The sequence below is a fragment of the Salvelinus fontinalis genome, chromosome 13 (assembly GCF_029448725.1).
Source record: "Salvelinus fontinalis isolate EN_2023a chromosome 13, ASM2944872v1, whole genome shotgun sequence".
NCBI classification, from domain to species: Eukaryota; Metazoa; Chordata; class Actinopteri; order Salmoniformes; family Salmonidae; genus Salvelinus; species Salvelinus fontinalis.
In genome coordinates this window covers 51,907,481-51,925,757 of record NC_074677.1, presented here as the reverse complement: position 1 = coordinate 51,925,757, position 18,277 = coordinate 51,907,481, and the positions used below count along the sequence as shown (strand labels likewise).

General features: G+C 44.5%; 1 protein-coding gene across 2 annotated transcripts in view; it reads right to left on the bottom strand.

Annotated features, from left to right (window-relative positions):
* Nucleotides 1-18,277, bottom strand: part of LOC129868955 (neuronal migration protein doublecortin-like) — a 66,714-nt gene that overhangs the window by 13,658 nt on the left and 34,779 nt on the right. For both annotated transcript variants that reach the window (XM_055943332.1, XM_055943333.1), the window contains exon 4: nucleotides 5,151-5,253. In XM_055943332.1, the coding sequence (XP_055799307.1) occupies nucleotides 5,151-5,253 (103 nt within the window). The remainder of the gene's footprint in view (nucleotides 1-5,150; nucleotides 5,254-18,277) is intronic.

Genomic DNA, 18,277 nt, shown 5'->3' with positions numbered 1-18,277 from the left:
ACAACCTGCCCGCTTGACCCTATCCCCTCCTCTCTTCTCCAGACCATTTCCGGAGACCTTCTCCCTTACCTCACCTCGCTCATCAACTCATCCTTGACCACTGGCTACGTCCCTTCCGTCTTCAAGAGAGCGAGAGTTGCACCCCTTCTGAAAAAACCTACACTCGATCCCTCCGATGTCAACAACTACAGACCCGTATCCCTTCTTTCTTTTCTCTCCAAAACTCTTGAACGTGCCGTCCTTGGCCAGCTCTCCTGCTATCTCTCTCAGAATGACCTTCTTGATCCAAATCAGTCAGGTTTCAAGACTAGTCATTCAACTGAGACTGCTCTTCTCTGTATCACGGAGGCGCTCCGCACTGCTAAAGCTAACTCTCTCTCCTCTGCTCTCATCCTTCTAGACCTATCGGCTGCCTTCGATACTGTGAACCATCAGATCCTCCTCTCCACCCTCTCCGAGTTGGGCATCTCCGGCGCGGCCCACGCTTGGATTGCGTCCTACCTGACAGGTCGCTCCTATCAGGTGGCGTGGCGAGAATCTGTCTCCTCACCACGTCCTCTCACCACTGGTGTCCCCCAGGGCTCTGTTCTAGGCCCTCTCCTATTCACGCTATACACCAAGTCACTTGGCTCTGTCATAACCTCACATGGTCTCTCCTATCATTGCTATGCAGACGACACACAATTAATCTTCTCCTTTCCCCCTTCTGATGACCAGGTGGCGAATCGCATCTCTGCATGTCTGGCAGACATATCAGTGTGGATGACGGATCACCACCTCAAGCTGAACCTCGGCAAGACGGAGCTGCTCTTCCTCCCAGGGAAGGACTGCCCGTTCCATGATCTCGCCATCACGGTTGACAACTCCATTGTGTCCTCCTCCCAGAGCGCTAAGAACCTTGGCGTGATCCTGGACAACACCCTGTCGTTCTCAACTAACATCAAGGCGGTGGCCCATTCCTGTAGGTTCATGCTCTACAACATCCGCAGAGTACGACCCTGCCTCACACAGGAAGCGGCGCAGGTCCTAATCCAGGCACTTGTCATCTCCCGTCTGGATTACTGCAACTCGCTGTTGGCTGGGCTCCCTGCCTGTGCCATTAAACCCCTACAACTCATCCAGAACGCCGCAGCCCGTCTGGTGTTCAATCTTCCCAAGTTCTCTCACGTCACCCCGCTCCTCCGCTCTCTCCACTGGCTTCCAGTTGAAGCTCGCATCCGCTACAAGACCATGGTGCTTGCCTACGGAGCTGTGAGGGGAACGGCACCTCAGTACCTTCAGGCTCTGATCAGGCCCTACATCCAAACAAGGGCACTGCGTTCATCCACCTCTGGCCTGCTCGCCTCCCTACCACTGAGGAAGTACAGTTCCCGCTCAGCCCAGTCAAAACTGTTCGCTGCTCTGGCACCCCAATGGTGGAACAAACTCCCTCACGACGCCAGGACAGCGGAGTCAATCACCACCTTCCGGAGACACCTGAAACCCCACCTCTTTAAGGAATACCTAGGATAGGATAAAGCAATCCTTATGACCCCCCCCCCCCCCCCTTAAAAGATTTAGATGCACTATTGTAAAGTGGCTGTTCCACTGGATGTCATAAGGTGAATGCACCAATTTGTAAGTCGCTCTGGATAACAGCGTCTGCTAAATGACTTAAATGTAAATGTAAATGTAGTGGTGTTACAGTGGTGTAGTAGGTCTCTACTGGTTATACAGAGGTGTAGAAGGTGACTAGTGATGTTAAAGTGTGTAGAAGGTGACTAGCTGTGTTACAGTGGTGTAGCAAGTGACTAGTGAAGTTACAGTGGTGTAGTAGGTCAATAGTGGTATTACAGAGGTGTCGTTACTATTGGATTACAGTGGGGTATTAGGTGACTAGTAATGTTACAATGGCGTAGTAGGTGACTAGTGGTGTTATAGTGGGGTAGAAGGTTACAAGTGGTGTAGTATGTTACTAGTGGTGTTACAGCAGTGTAGTACGCTACTAGTGAGGTTACTAGTGGTGTAGTAGGTGACTAGTAATGTTACAATGGCGTAGTAGGTGACTAGTGGTGTTACAGTGGTGTAGTAGGTTACTATTGGTGTAGTATGTTACTAGTGGTGTTACAGCAGTGTAGTACGCTACTAGTGATGTTACAGTGGTGTAGTAGATTACAATTGGTGCAGTAGGTTACTGGTGATGTTACAGTGGTGTACTATACTACGAGTGATGATACAGTGGTGTAGTATGTGCATTGTGGTGTTACAATGGTGTAGTAGGTTACTAGTGATGTTATAGTGGTGCAGTAGGTTACTAGTGGTGTTACAGTGGTGTAGTAGGTTACTAGTGGTGTTATAGTGGTGTAGCAGATTAATATTGGTGTAGTAGATGACTAGTGTTGTTACAGTGGTGTAGTAGGTTACTAGTGGTGTTACACTGGTTTAGTAGGTTACCAGTGATGTTAAAGTGATGTAGTAGGTTACTAGTGGTGTTACATTTGGTAACTAGTGTTGTTATAGTGGTGTAGTATGTGATTAGAGGTGCTACAGTGGTGCAATAAGTTAATAGTGATGTTGCAGTGGTGTAGTAGGTGACTAGTGGTGTCACAGTGGTGTAGTTTGTTGACAGATGATATTAGAGTGGTGTAGTAGGTGACTAGTGATGTTACAGTGGTGTAGTACGTGACTAGCGGTGATACAGTGGTGTAGTTTGTTGACAGATGATATTAGAGCGGTGTAGTAGGTGACTAGCGGTGCTACAGTGGTGTAGTAGGTTACTAGTAATGTAACAGTGGTGCAGAAGGTGACTAGGGGTGTTACAATGGTGTAGTAGGTGACTAGTGGTGTTACAATGGTGTAGTAGGTGACTAGTGGTGTTACAGTGGTATAGCAGGTTACTAGTGATGTTACAGTGGTGTAGAGGTTGACTAGTGATGTTACAGTGGTGTAGTAGGTGACTAGTGGTGTTACAGTGGTGTAGTAGGTTACTAGTGATGTTACAGTGGTGTAGTAGGTTACTAGTGATGTTACAGTGGTGTAGTAGGTGACTAGTGGTGTTACAGTGGTATAGCAGGTTACTAGTGATGTTACAGTGGTGTAGAAGGTGACTAGTGATGTTAAAGTGTGTAGAAGGTGACTAGTGATGTTACAGTGGTGTAGAAGGTGACTAGTGATGTTAAAGTGTGTAGAAGGTGACTAGTGGTGTTACAGTGGTGTAGTAGGTTAATAGTGGTGTTACAGAGGTGTCGTTACTATTGGATTACAGTGGGGTATTAGGTGACTAGTAATGTTACAATGGCGTAGTAGGTGGTGGTGGTGCTACAGTGGTGTAGTAGGTTACTATTGGTGTTATAGTGGTGTAGTAGGTGACTAGTGGTGTTACAATGGTGTAGTAGGTGACTAGTGGTGTTACAGTGGTGTAGTAGGATACTAGTGATGTTACAGTGCTGTAGAGGTTGACTAGTGATGTTACAGTGGTGTAGTAGGTGACTAGTGATGTTAAAGTGTGTAGAAGGTGACTAGTGAAGTTACAGTGGTGTAGAAGGTGACTAGTGATGTTAAAGTGTGTAGAAGGTGACTAGTGATGTTACAGTGGTGTAGAAGGTGACTAGTGATGTTAAAGTGTGTAGAAGGTGACTAGTGAAGTTACAGTGGTGTAGTAGGTTAATAGTGGTGTTACAGAGGTGTCGTTACTATTGGATTACAGTGGGGTATTAGGTGACTAGTAATGTTACAATGGCGTAGTAGGTGGTGGTGGTGTGGTGTTATAGTGGGGTAGAAGGTTACAAGTGGTGTTACAGTGGTGTATTAGGTCACTACTGGTTTTACAGAGGTGTAGTAGGTGACTAGTGATATTATAGTGGTGTAGTAGGTGACTAGTGGTGTTACAGTGATGTAGTAGGTTACTAGTGGTGTTACAGTGGTGTAGTAGGTTACTATTGGTGTAGTATGTTACTAGTGGTGTTACAGCAGTGTAGTACGCTACTAGTGATGTTACAGTGGTGTAGTAGATTACAATTGGTGCAGTAGGTTACTGGTGATGTTACAGTGGTGTACTATACTACGAGTGATGATACAGTGGTGTAGTAGGTGCATTGTGGTGTTACAATGGTGTAGTAGGATACTAGTGATGTTATAGTGGTGCAGTAGGTTACTAGTGGTGTTACAGTGGTGTAGCAGATTACTATTGGTGTAGTAGATGACTAGTGTTGTTACAGTGGTGTAGTAGGTTACTAGTGGTGTTACACTGGTTTAGTAGGTTACCAGTGGTGTTACAGTGGTGTAGTACGCTACTAGTGGTGTTACAGTGGTGTAGTAGGTTACTAGTGGTGTTACAGTGGTGTAGTACGCTACTAGTGGTGTTACAGTGGTGTAGTAGGTTACTAGTGGTGTTACAGTGGTGTAGTAGGTTACTAGTGGTGTTACAGTGGTGTAGTAGGTTACTAGTGATGTTACAGTGGTGTAATAAGTGACTAGTGGTGTTAGAGTGGTGTAGTAGGTTACTAGTGATGTTACAGTGGTGTAATAAGTGACTAGTGGTGTTAGAGTGGTGTAATAGGTTACTAGTGGTGTTATAGTCGGGTAGAAGATGACAAGTGGTGTTACAGTGGTGTAGTAGGTTACTAGTGGTAATACAGTGGTGTAGTAGGTTACTAGGGTGTTACAGTGGTGTAGTAGGTTACTAGTGATTTTACAGTGGTTCAGTAGGTTACTAGTGGTGTTACTGTGGTGTAGTAGGTGACTAGTGATGTTACAGTGGTGTAGTAGGTTACTAGTGGTGTTACAGTGGTGCAGTATGTGACTAATGGTGTAGAAAGTCACTAGTGGTATTACAGTGGTGTAGTAGATGACTAGTGATGTTACAGTGGTGTAGTAGGTTACTAGTGGTGTTACAGTGGTGTAGTAGGTTACAGTGGTGTTACAGTGGTGTAGTAGGTTACTAGTGGTGTTACAGTGGTGTAGTAGGTTACTAGTGGTGTTACAGTGGTGTAGTAGATGACTAGTGATGTTACAGTGGTGTAGTAGGTTACTAGTGGTGTTACAGTGGTGTAGTATGTGAGTAGTGGTGTTACAGTGGTGTAGTAGGTTACTAATAGTGTTACATTGATGCAGTAGGTTACTAGTGGTGTTACAGTGGTGCAGTAGGTTACTAGTGGTGTGGCTGCTCTCACCATTCTCATCCAGGGAGAAGTCATCCTGGGCATAGCGGAACTTCTCTGGGCCACAGGCAATGAAGACATCATCATCACCAAAGAAATCCTGAAGACAGGTGACCTGGTGGAGCAGAGAAACACGGGACCATGTGAGAATGCAGCTCTGCGACAATGCATACAAACAATTCAGTGGGATCTTAACATGACATATCAGATTTAAAATACATTCATCTTTGACAGTGACCAGTCCGACATCTCAGCACTACCACCTCCTTGACTCTGCACTTTTCTCCAGGTCACATCATGTCAGTAACAGCACTACAGTAACAGCAACACACAGATAGAGCAAAGAAATTCAGCAGCCAATGTGTGCCCCAAAAAGAGGGTCTTATACTGCATTAACCTTCTCCAGTTCGCTAAACTGCTTTTAAAATGCTGACCGTGTGTTCATTAAAAAAGATAATACACTTGCATTCAACCACGACAAAACGCTGCATATAATTGTGCGAGGTTTGAGATTAGTGAATAGCTGTGGGGCTAGCTCGTAGAATTATCTAAAATCCTGGGTTTAATACCGCTTAAATTGGAGATGGTTGTTGATGGTAAAATCTGTGGCTAGTAAAGGACTAAGACATGGGATATAATACGTCTGCAACATCCTACTTTACATAAAGAGCTATTATTAGGAAGAACTGACACTTTTAGTATAAGAAGACAAAGGCGAATTTATCTAAGATTTCATCTAATGAGTCAGACTTCCTTCAGCCTTCAATGGAGTCCAACAGCAGACAAAACCTCTCCTACAATAGGTTGTATTCAGCCAATGAAAGAAAGCTGGTTGTATTGAGTACTCTTGGCACGTTAGCATGGCTACTAGAGCCAAACATGTCCCAATCACACACAGTCCAACGTTACTGAGTCTTTAATAATGACTAATAATTGTGTATCACAGAGCTCAGTTTAACCCACTCCTCTAAGGGTTATGATCCCCTTCACTGCAGCTGTTCATGTCACAAGCTACTTACTGGACAGACGTCTCGGGCCACACCCCCTTTCACTGATGACCCTCCAATAGAAAAGCCCTGTTCCTGGAACTAGCAGGTTTATTAGGCCCTCCCCCGCCTCACATTCAAAACAGTCTTCCTCTCTGGTCTCCCGGGTGACAGGCGTCCAGGGGGCCACGCCACGCCCCCGAGGTTCAGAACCTGGAGGGTAATACCCAGGATACATCACATCACAACCTTCTTTGTGACACACTTCTAAACTATGAGCTGATGCTAATTCTGGAGCACCCCACCCCAGCAGCTGTCATGATGCTTGTCGCTACTGGAGGAGTGTCTGGTCTGCATGGCGTCTGCCAGCTGTACCTCCTCCATGTCCCACGGGTCCAGGCCATAGACAGGGGGCAGGAGTGGCACATATCCCTAGGGTCAAACCCTAGTGATGAAATGACTATATATAATCCCATTCTTATTGCTTTTTCATTGTAGACCTCTAATTAACTCACCCAGTCTTTCAGTGTATCATTAAACAGTCAATATTGGGAGCTTAAATGTTTTATTTAAAACAAAAATATTATCTTCAATCTTACAATTGCCGTGTGGAATTTAGCAGGAATGTAGCTATAATGGGGACATTTTAAGGATGCCTCTCGGGCTGTCAATCATGTGTCAGATGGGAAGCGTGATGGGGTCTGCCAGCCCTCCACCCAGCCCCCACCACATCTCTAGGTGGTGATAATGGAAAGGGTATGTAAATGAGGTCTTTGGTGGTCTCTGGGGGATCTGTGTGTCAATCCCTCTGATGACAACAGCCCATCAAGGCTGGCTGGGCTCCCCAGCTACAAGGGTAATGAGGGGGGCCGAGGGGGCTATGCAGGACACAGGGCCCTATGAGGGAGGCCAAACTTGACTATGGTTCATAACAATCTCTCTCTGTCCATCCCCCACACCCAACCCCCATGCCTTTGTTTAGGGTCAGGACGAGACAGAGGTCATTAGAGTGATGACAATACAACAGACTGAAGAAAGGAGCAATACAGTAGACCTGCTTAGAAGACTGAGAAACATTTAGTGAAAATATAATGGTCTGTAGAAACTCAGCTTTTCAAATACCACTTTATGCAGTGATGGTCAACATTAGTACAATTCAATGTATTTATGTATCTATCTAGTCCATTACTTTAGAATGACAGGTCTAAATCAGATCATCAATACAATTAGTGATCTGGACATGGTAAGATCCTGGACATGATATCCTGGACCTGATAAGATCCTGGACAGGATAAGATCCTGGACACGATAAGATCCTGGACACGATAAGATCCTGGACACGATAAGATCCTGGACACTGTTATTTTGTGAAGGAATCCATTTCTGAGAAAAACATTGGAACTCATAGCCAGCGAGAAGCCTTTTGGAAACCAGCTGTGGTGTGTGAATGTGGGCCGAATAGAAAACATATTAAGCGTATTACTGGGTTGCTGCAGTAATGGAAATACAATACTCTGAACCACAGGAAGGCCTAGATAGTCAGCCTTTCCTTTCCAGAGATCAGGTCATACGGCACTACCATTACCACCAGGGAAGTAAGTCTGTCTCATTATACCCATCTCACTATTGAAAAGCACTACTTCATCACCTAATACAACTGAATGTTTATGTCTATGCTCAGACATGAATGCAGCCACTGCTGTAAAGTGCTATTGACAGCCCGCTCAGCACACCAGTGTGCTTTACACTAGAGGAGCTGTCATGTCATCCAGTGTGACAGCCACTCTGTGTGTGGATTTGTGCAGACAAATGCATAGAGCTAATTGACTGCAGAGCTCCTGATTATGAAGATGCCTGTCTGATCTGACAGCACTGTTACTGGGACACACATGGCCTAGGAAGGTTCAGGAGGGACAGGGACAGTAGTAGAGGGAGAGAAACATTAGAAGAGGGAAAGGGACAGGTACCAGGGGTGAAGGAGGACCTGGGAACAAAGTCAGGATCCTTGCTACCTGGGATCCTTGGGATGTCCCTACCCCTTTGAAGTTGATATTTTAAATGGTTAAGGTACGGGTTATGGTTAGGGTTAGGTTTTAGGCTAGGGATGTCTCAAGAGTGCCAGATAGCACTAACCCAAAGCAGGTCGGACTTCCCATTGGGCAAAACAGTCATTATGACATCACTACAACTAGTTTTGCCCACTTGCTTGACCTGTCCTCCATCCGTTTTGCTAAAGACGTCTTACAGAGAGAGAAAGAGCGAGAGAGCGATGGAAAGAGAGAGCGATATATAGAAAGAGAGAGATAGTGTTGATGGGAGTCGAAGCAGATCAGGTCCGAGACAGCAGAGAGAATGACAAGATGCCTGTATACCAGGTTAATCCTGATTGGTCTGGCTTCCACCAGCTCATATAAGGCCCTGTGTCACGCTAGCCAAGGTAAGGTGGGGCCACTGACCCTTTTCTGTCAACTCCTGTCACCCCTCAGCCCTGCAGATACCACAGCTTACACTGACCAGCCAACCAATCACAACCGTCAGCCAGGCAGACACCACAGCTTACACCAACCAGCCAGCCAATTACATCTCACTAATTATGAGGAGGACAGGGGCCAATCAGAGACACGGTGTACACTTACTTACACTAAGATCAAATATCTATTTGGAGATACTATATGGGTCACTTCAGTCATACTTTTGTTTTCTCTTGACTCTTATTAAAGTACTTATCCAGAGAGATTGCAGTTGTCACCTTTTACAAGTCAATACATCCCAACTGCTGTTTGATTTTCCGACCAAACTGTGTATGTACATACAGTGTAGTATAAATACATTGATACTAATTTATATCTAAAAAAAACCTGACATACAGCCAAATCTGTTCATAAACCCTCCTATTCCAAGGATAATAGTGGGTCTGAGAGAGATCATTCTCCAGATATCACATCTCTACATCTATATTAATGGCTTTGCTTAGGGCTTTCCTCTTGCAGGGCAAGGGTCGCATTGCCACACAGTGAGAGGGAACGGTTCAGGAGCAGAGTAGTGCTGTAGGATGAGGCTGTTGCTGACAGGGCAGCAGACAGTGGTGATGTGATGTGATCTGAGTGGATGGGAGAGAGAGCGCCCCACAAAAATGGACCAGAGAGGAGGGGGTGACCTTCAATGTGGGTGAGCCTGTCAGACTCGCCACCAGCGCAGTAGACACACACACAGAGCTGAAGCCAGAGACTGTCTAGAGCTAGGTCACCAACAAACAATATCAGACACCATCCAAAAAAGAAGCCAGAGACTGTAGCCTCAACAGAGGAACACACAAAAGCAGTCCTCGGCAGCAGTACTGACATATCATCACACCACTCTGAGAGGGACCGAAGCTAAAGAGGAAAGGACGTTTAAAACCGATGATGTGAGATGACAGGTTGATGGCAATGCATTATGTCTGAGTTCATGCAATTGCAGACAAGCCTTACTTACTCTTCTATTGGCCCAAGTCCCTTCTTCCTACTCTACCATTGGTCTGTGCAGTTGGATTAGTAACTAACGCTGTAACTTAAGACCTCCATTTCAGAGGGATGGGTGAATTAGCACTTAATGGGTTAATCCTGTAGCCTACCGTATACCGGGGTGTTTGGAAATGGCCACGGGATGGTTTTAAAACACTGTCAATACCGGTGAAAATATTTCTTTGAAGTTTTTCAATAAATTGTAATATTTGTAGCTACTTTTTAAGGAAATACCTGCAGTCAACGTGTGCAGTATGTTAGGAGATAAAGCAGATTGTTTTCTTCATTTCACACGTCACATTACTTTCCATTATGATGCTTACCATAGTTCCCCAGAACAGTTGAGCCAGTCACGTGTTTGTTTGTAAATAGCACAACGGGAGAAAGTGGCGAGTAGTCGAGTCCAACTTTGTATTGACAGAGGTCCCATTTTATATTGAAAGTCAAGTGTTTTTTTTTGCTTCAATAGAGTGATCAGGGACGTGCAACTATAGTTTTCCTTCACAGAAAATACACTACCGTTCAAAAGTTTGGGGTCACTTAGAAATGTCCTTGCTTTTGAAAGAAAAGCACATTTTTGGTTCATTAAAACAACATCAAATTGATCAGAATAACAATGTAGACATTGTTAATGTTGTAAATGACTATTGTAGCTGGAAACGGCAGATTTTTTATGGAATATCTACATAGGCGTACAGAGGCCCATTATCAGAAACCATCACTCCTGTGTTCCAATGGCACGTTGTGCTAGCTAATCCAAGTTTATCATTTTAAAAGGCTAATTGATCATTCGAAAACCCTTTTGCAATTATGTTAGCACAGCTGAAAACTGTTGTTCTGATTAAAGAAACAATAAAACTGGCCTTCTTTAGACTAGTTGAGTATCTGGAGCATCTTACAATGACGGCCTAGGAATAGTGGGTATTTTTTGCAAAAAACAGAACGACAGATTTTTTACCTTGTCAGCTCAGGGATTCGATCTAGCAACTTTTCGGTTACTGGTCCAACGCTCTCACCACTAGGATACCTGCCGCCCTGTTGTGTGAACAAACTGCACATTTTAGAGTGGCCTTTTATTGTCCCCAGCACAAGATGCACCTGTGTAATGATCATGCTGTTTAATCAGCTTCTTGACATGCCACACCTGTCAGGTGAATGAATTATCTTTGCAAAGGAGAAAAGCTCACTAACAGCGATGTAAACAAATTTGTGCACAAAATTTGAGAGAAATAAGTTATTTCTACATATGGAACATTTCTGGGATATTTTATTTCAGCTTGTGAAACATGGGACCAACACTTTACATGTTGCGTTTATATTTTTGTTCAGTATACATTAGTCCAACACATTTGGCAGAAAAGAGCTTAATTTTCATCAGATGACAACAGAAGTGCAATGCTATTTGGCTGGCAGTAAATGAGCTTACAATAAAACAGCAAGGTATTTTTTGCAAAAAATGATGCATGGCCATCATATTTCTAATGTTATTCATAGAAAGAATGTAGCCAGCTACATTTGCTAATGTGAATTCTCATCCGAGTGGAGAAGTGCAACTGAAGAACAACATTTGTCTGATGCCGAGCAGAAATTACAATAAGAAGCAGTTTAGATCTACATTTACAAAATGCAGCAATATATTTCTTATGCTTTTTTTTTTACCTGGGTGAAAAACGATAAATGATGTGTTAAGTTTAACTTGCTAGTTATCTAAATAAGTGGCTGAATGGTTAAGGGCTCGCAAGTAAGCATTTCACTAGCATTTCACATTTCACATTTCACTTCATTAAGGTCTACCTGTTGTATTCGGCGCATGTGACAAATAAAATTAGATTTTTGATTTGATTTGAATTAATAAGGTGACGGGGCATCATACTGTGTTAGCGTTCTGCTGTGTTTGAGAAGTCAAAGCCCTTTGGATGAGTTATCTGTACAGCTGCCACTGCTAACTTTAGATTTCTTTTCTGAGCAGAGCAGGCAGGCCTGTTGCCCTAGCGACTCCAGACTCCACACAGACACAGCGTGTACACATGGTGCTCCAGAGCCAATACTGTTGTTTCTTCACACATGCATGCATCAAGACTTTGTTCAATTGCACAATGCCTCTCGTTCACATTCGCTTGTAAATGTCCAAACTCAAAACAAATTACATTCGGTAGCTCCAATATGTATAACTTCATGAGCTGGATTGCCTGTCTTTGTAATTCGTATATTTTGTTTTGCGCTCGTTAGGATATTTAGCTAGCAGCCTCCATGAAAATTCCATGAAATTCCTTGCATTTTTTGGCACCCCCTAGTGTACTAAGCTGGTAATAGCGTAAATCCCAGGATGAGAGAAGGATGACGGTATGACCATATGACAGTCTGGATACTGCTCCTAACATTGAACACAGTGGAGGAGTTATTCAGCAGCTCAGTATAGCTCTCTCTGTGTGTGTGTGTATGTGTGTGTGTGTGTGTGTGTGTGTGTGTGTGTGTGTGTGTGTGTGTGTGTGTGTGTGTGTGTGTGTGTGTGTGTGTGTGTGTGTGTGTGTGTGGTTTTACTATCCTTGTGCGGGGCAGAAGTCCTCACAAGGATAGTAAAATGGGGAAATTACGGCGGTCCCCACAAAGAAAAATAAAATTTTAGGCTTAGGGTTAGGCTTTGGGTTAGGATTACAATAGAGTTACGGTAGGAATTAAGGTTAGGGTTAGGGGTTGGGATTAGGGATAGGAGTTAGGGTTAGGTTTAGTTTTAGGGTTAGGGGTTTTGGATTAAGGGTAGGGTTAGGGAAAATAGGATTTTGAATGGGAATACATTTGTTGGTCCCCACAAGGATAGTAAAACAAACATGTGTGTATGTGTGTGTGTGTGTGTGTGTGTGTGTGTGTGTGTGTGTGTGTGTGTGTGTGTGTGTGTGTGTGTGTGTGTGTGTGTGTGTGTGTGTGTGTGTGTGTGTGTGTGTGTGTGTGTGTGTGTGTGTGTGTGTGTGTGTGCGTTTGTGCTCTGAGTGATGAAGCACTGCACCAATACTGCCTGTGCATGCATCCCCCCTCTCCTCTGTGCATGGGGGAGTACTGGAGAGGTTCACTGGGGGGGGGGGGAGACAGCCATATACCTTTCTGACAGACAGCCCCAATCTACAAACTGGCACATTACCATAATTACATTTACACTTCATCTAGAAACACATTGGAGCTTTAAGACCACTTGCACTCATAAAACATTGAGCAGGAAACACAAAATCAATGAGCAGGGTAACCATGGAAACAGACACACAGGCTCCACACGGTGCAGGGAGCCTGAGACTACCGTTTCCCAGTCCTGTATGTGTCAGTCTTTCCATCCCATTTCATCTCCGGTCTGAAGGTTTGGACAGAGATTCTCACTCCCTACTATTAAACTATGTCCACTACAGCAGTCAAGGCGACTTCAGTGTGCAGACCAGTCAAAATTACTTCCGTATGCAGACCAGTCAAAATTACTTCCGTATGCAGACCAGTCAAAATTACTTCCGTATGCAGACCAGTCAAAATGACTTCAGTATGCAGACCAGTCAAAATGACTTCAGTATGCAGACCAGTCAAAATGACTTCAGTATGCAGACCAGTCAAAATGACTTCAGTATGCAGACCAGTCAAAATTACTTCAGTGTGCAGACCAGTCAAAATTACTTCAGTATGCAGACCAGTCAAAATGACTTCAGTGTGCAGACCAGTCAAAATTACTTCCGTATGCAGACCAGTCAAAATGACTTCAGTATGCAGACCAGTCAAAATGACTTCAGTATGCAGACCAGTCAAAATGACTTCAGTATGCAGACCAGTCAAAATTACTTCGGTATGCAGACCAGTCAAGGTTACACCATATGACATTTACTACTTGAGGGCTTCCCAGAATTCAGCAGGTCATCTCTTGGGCACAGACTTCACATTGCAGCAACGCATCTTCTTCAGTCTTAGAGACAACTGGCCACTTGGTGAAATATCACTGGAGTCAACTGTTGTTTCGATATGTCTTAACAGGCACTCAACCCTCTGCCCCATTGGTCCAGGGGGACAGAATGCAGCAGCAGACAGCAGTAGACAGGACAGGAGATGATGTCATCCCAATCTGCCTGCTCCCTCCCGACCTGCCTGGCTAAAATGGCTGTAGCAGCGTAATCCCATAATCCCATTAGAGCTAATCCCAGCTCGATGCGTCTCTCTTGGGTACAGCTCCCTGCTCCGTACCCCTCCACCCCCTCTCTTTCAACTGCCATGCCTCTGTGAGGGGTAGGATGGGGTGAGGGCACACAGGGAGTCTAGGATGCCTCCACTAACTGAGATGTAGAGGTACAGCGACATCCGAGCACGCTGATTGGCTGTGTGAATGACTTGTGGGCCCTGAAAATGCATGTAATCCAAACATTAGCTCTCATTATCATAGAGAGAAAATAGTGTTTTAGGCTAATCCTATCCAAGCGTTTCCTGGGACAGTGCCCATAGTGACTGTGGGGTGGTTGAGGTCATACACAGCACAGCACACACATGAATGCCAGCCTTGTTACAGGTCCATTGTTTCACCGTATAAACCGGTCTGTGGAGATCAGTAGCTGGGTTAGCCAGAATAAAAAGCCATATTACAACCTATGTGTTGTGATAATTGTATTGTTTGTCTATAACCTGTTAGTTCATACTGTATGCCTTGCCACCGTGATATATAGGCCTAAGGTGGAGACAATAAGAAGACACAGTGGCAGAATAAATTCAACCACACCTTTGTTACATCACAAAACCGGAGAGCAACCTCTGTTCAGTGAAGTCCACAAAGCATATTGCATCTAACAAACAGCATGGTCAAGCTAGTTAATGTTTCTGAAATTTTCAGACCACTAAACAACTATTGATTTAGAACCACAGAGTGCAAGTAGAGTGCAGAGTGCAAGTAGCAAAGAAAACAGGAGCTGCTTCCACGATTCCAGCACCATTTCAACTTCAACATTTCAACATCATCTAATCACCTCTGCTTAGTCTAATACAGTGACAACTAAAAGATACCACTTTTGTTTTTGTCAATGTAAGCTAAATATGATGTGGATGTCCATGGTTCTGATGTGTGTGTGTGTGTGTGTGTGTGTGTGTGTGTGTGTGTGTGTGTGTGTGTGTGTGTGTGTGTGTGTGTGTGTGTGTGTGTGTGTGTGTGTGTGTGTGTGTGTGTGTGTGCACGTTTGTGCAAGTAGAAAAAACATGTTGACTCACCCAACTTGTATAGAGACACCAATGCCATCATTCTCTCTTTCATATTGATGAAACGGTCTATGACTCTGTCATACAGTACACTTTAATTTGTTGTTGTCCTAGGCTACCTGGCTAAACTGCCTGCTCACTACCCTAACTTCCTTTCATGCACAACGTTAGCTAGTTAACATTAGCCTTCTACATGTAGCTACATACTAAACTTCCATCCTCTCAGTCCAGGGGCACAACAATGTATGAATTAATGGTTGGATCAGAATCACTGTTATAATCATTGGCCAGAATGGAGAATTAAGTAAAACCACAGGTCTAAATCCCTATCTTCATCCATGGCTGATTTAGGAAAGGTCCAATTTTATCTAGCCACCAAGAGGACAACAACAAAACAAGATGCAACTATTCAAGTTGTTTCAGTCTATGACGTATGCTCTCAATGCGATTTGAAGGGAGTGACGCTTCCCTTGACACTTTGTTTTGGTGTGCTAGGACCATTCACATTTGAGTTCACTCAGCATAGCTCAACTCTGATTGGCTATTATTTTATACGTTTTTTTTAATCAAGGGAGGCCAAATGCTCACTGGCTTCCCTTTGCATTCAATGCCACGGGAGGCAACAATGTCATACTCTTTTGGACCAGACAGCATCAGATAGATGAGCTACACATACAGAGACAGAGGGGCGCTGTTTCGCTCACTCAGATGCTTTCTCCGGTGAGATACGTTCAGCCTCTTGTGAATTGAAGGAAAATTGGCATCCCTTGGCATCCATGAATACATACCACTGGTGGAGACACACCCAGGGGTGTTCATAGAATAGCTCTAGTCATTTCTATCACAGTGTTTCAGTTTGGGGTGTTAGGCTCAGAACACTACTGTATACACTGAGTGTATCAAACATGAAGAACACCCTCCTAATATTGAGCTGCACCCCCTTTTGCCCTCAGAACAGCCTCAATTCGTCGGGGCATGGACTCTACAAGGCGTCGAAAGCGTTCCACAGGGATGCTGGCCCATGTTGACTCCAATGCTTCCCGCAGTTGAGTCAAGTTGGCTGGATATCCTTTGTGTGGTGGACAATTCTTGATACACATGGGAAACTGTTGTGGGTGAAAACCCCAGAAGCTTTGCAGTTCTTGACACACTCAAACCGGTGTGCCTGGCACCTACTACCATACCCAGTTAAAATGCACTTAAATATTTTGTCTTGCCCATTCACCCTCTGAATGGCACACATACGCAATCCATGTCTCAATTGTCTCAAGGCTTAAACATCCTTTAACCAGTCTCTTCCCCTTCATCTACACTGATTGAAGTGGATTTAACAAGTGGCATCAATAAGGGATCATCGCTTTCACCTGGATTCACCTGGTCAGTCTATGTCATGGAAAGAGCAGGTGTTCCTATTGTTTTGTATGTTTCTCTATATACACTCTATATACACTCTCTATAACCTAAAAGGGTGTGTCGGCTGTCCCCATAGGAGAACCCTTTGAAGAACCCTCATTGGTTCCAGGTAGAACCCTTTTGGTTCCAGGTAAAACCCTTTTGAGTTCAATGTAGAACCCTTCCCACTTGGAACCAAAAAGGGTTCTCCTATGGGGACAGCTGACGAACCGTTTTGGAACCCTTTTATCTAAGAGTGGAGAGCGTCGCAGGAGCTTCTACACACACAGCTGAAAGGTGAACGCATAGGATTGCATCCTCCCCCGTTGCTATGGCGACAGAGGATGTATGCTCGTTTTACATTGAACTGTTTGGTAGATATGTGGTCCATACAAATAAGGTCTAAATATTCCAGCTACACGTCTCACTATAACCTATTATACGGCATACAGCTAGGCTCCTATTGTAATGCTATGAGAAGACATCCATATGCGTAGCACATGAGCAAAAATCTATCTAAAGGGTTTTACTAAACACCAATTGATCCATACAATGTATGCTATACAGCACTTCTGCTCGAGCAAATGAATAGCAGTTATAATGGCACTAGAATCAGTTTGGCCCCTGGCTGTTTCCCCTGGGAGTCTGCTAGATCAACAGAGACATATCGCTCCACCATACTGCCCCACTGACCTGTCGTTCAGAGAGAACCATGTGATTAAGCCATCGTACATAAAACTGACACAGCTCTGTCGATCAGTAACCCCTGCAATCACAAAGACTGGAAGGGTCTCCCAAACAAATTATGCAACTGAGCAAGCAAATATGAATGAATAATTTGTTTTTTTATTTTGTTCTCTGACTGCAGGCGAGGCACACTGCATTTTGCGGTCTGTATTTTGGTTACTGAATCTACATTATGAAGCCAGACAAAGAGGAAAAGAACAAAGCAAAGGAATAGGTTCTTGGTCTCTAATTCTTGATGATCAACGTCCCTGTATTTCCTAAACAGAAACCAGTGACCAACAGAAAGCCCTGGCCAAGGACAGAGACAGCAAGGCTTCCACTAGGTGCCAACGTTTGTCTGGGACAAAACGAATAACCTCTTCAAAGGAAGAGAATCGGAAACAATGAGTCTGTTGACTGTAGCCTTTATGCAGTGTGACTGACTGGGGCCTTGAAAGCAGACTAGTTACAGCAGAGGCTGAGAAGAGGGTGAGGCTGCCCAGAGAGACAGAGACAGAGCCCGTGCTGCTGCAGCTCTGTCTTCTAATCCCCTCCCTGTTAAACGTTGCGAGCCGGAGAATGATTAGTCCTGTACTCGGGCTCTCAGGGGTGCCAAGGAGAAGCTGACATATGCTAAACGTATCCTTATCAGCTGCCACTCACAGGGTGTTTGAGCTGTGATTTCCATAAATCAGGAGGAAGTTGAGGAAGTGAGTGAGCTCACACTCTCCTGCTCTCATCAGCAACTCTCTCCCAGTACTGGAAAGGGATGCAGTGTATTGGGTAGGATGGGCTGGGATGGGGGTGGGGATGCTTTCCTCTAGGAGTCTACCTCACAGCAATGTGGTCCCATGTGGCCCGCTGTATCTAGCCGCTCTTTATAGAGTTGATCAAACAAACGTAAACTCAGTGCGTCCGTGAGGAATAAATTGGCCCGTATTTATTGTGTGTGTTTTTGGAACACAAGGGGATTCTGAGAATCTGGAAAACACACACTAGAGGCAACATTGAAATGTGACTGAATCTGACAGGGTATAAGACCAAAGTGTGAACGCACTATCATCTTTACACGTCTTGGGACAGACGCGACAAAAGACAGACGGCTGTAAACAAACCATCTTTTCTGAGAGCTGTCGTCTGTCTAGAGGCCTACCTGCAGCTGGATTGTGAAATGTCACAGTCCCTCAGAGCTATGGCTGTAGTTAAGAAAGGGCATTCCAGCTTGAGGGATATTCATATCAGAGAAGATGAGCATCATGTCTGAAAAGGTCAGGCCACCTTGTCATCTAGAGTCACCTAGCAACAGTATCCAGACAAGTGGTGGGGT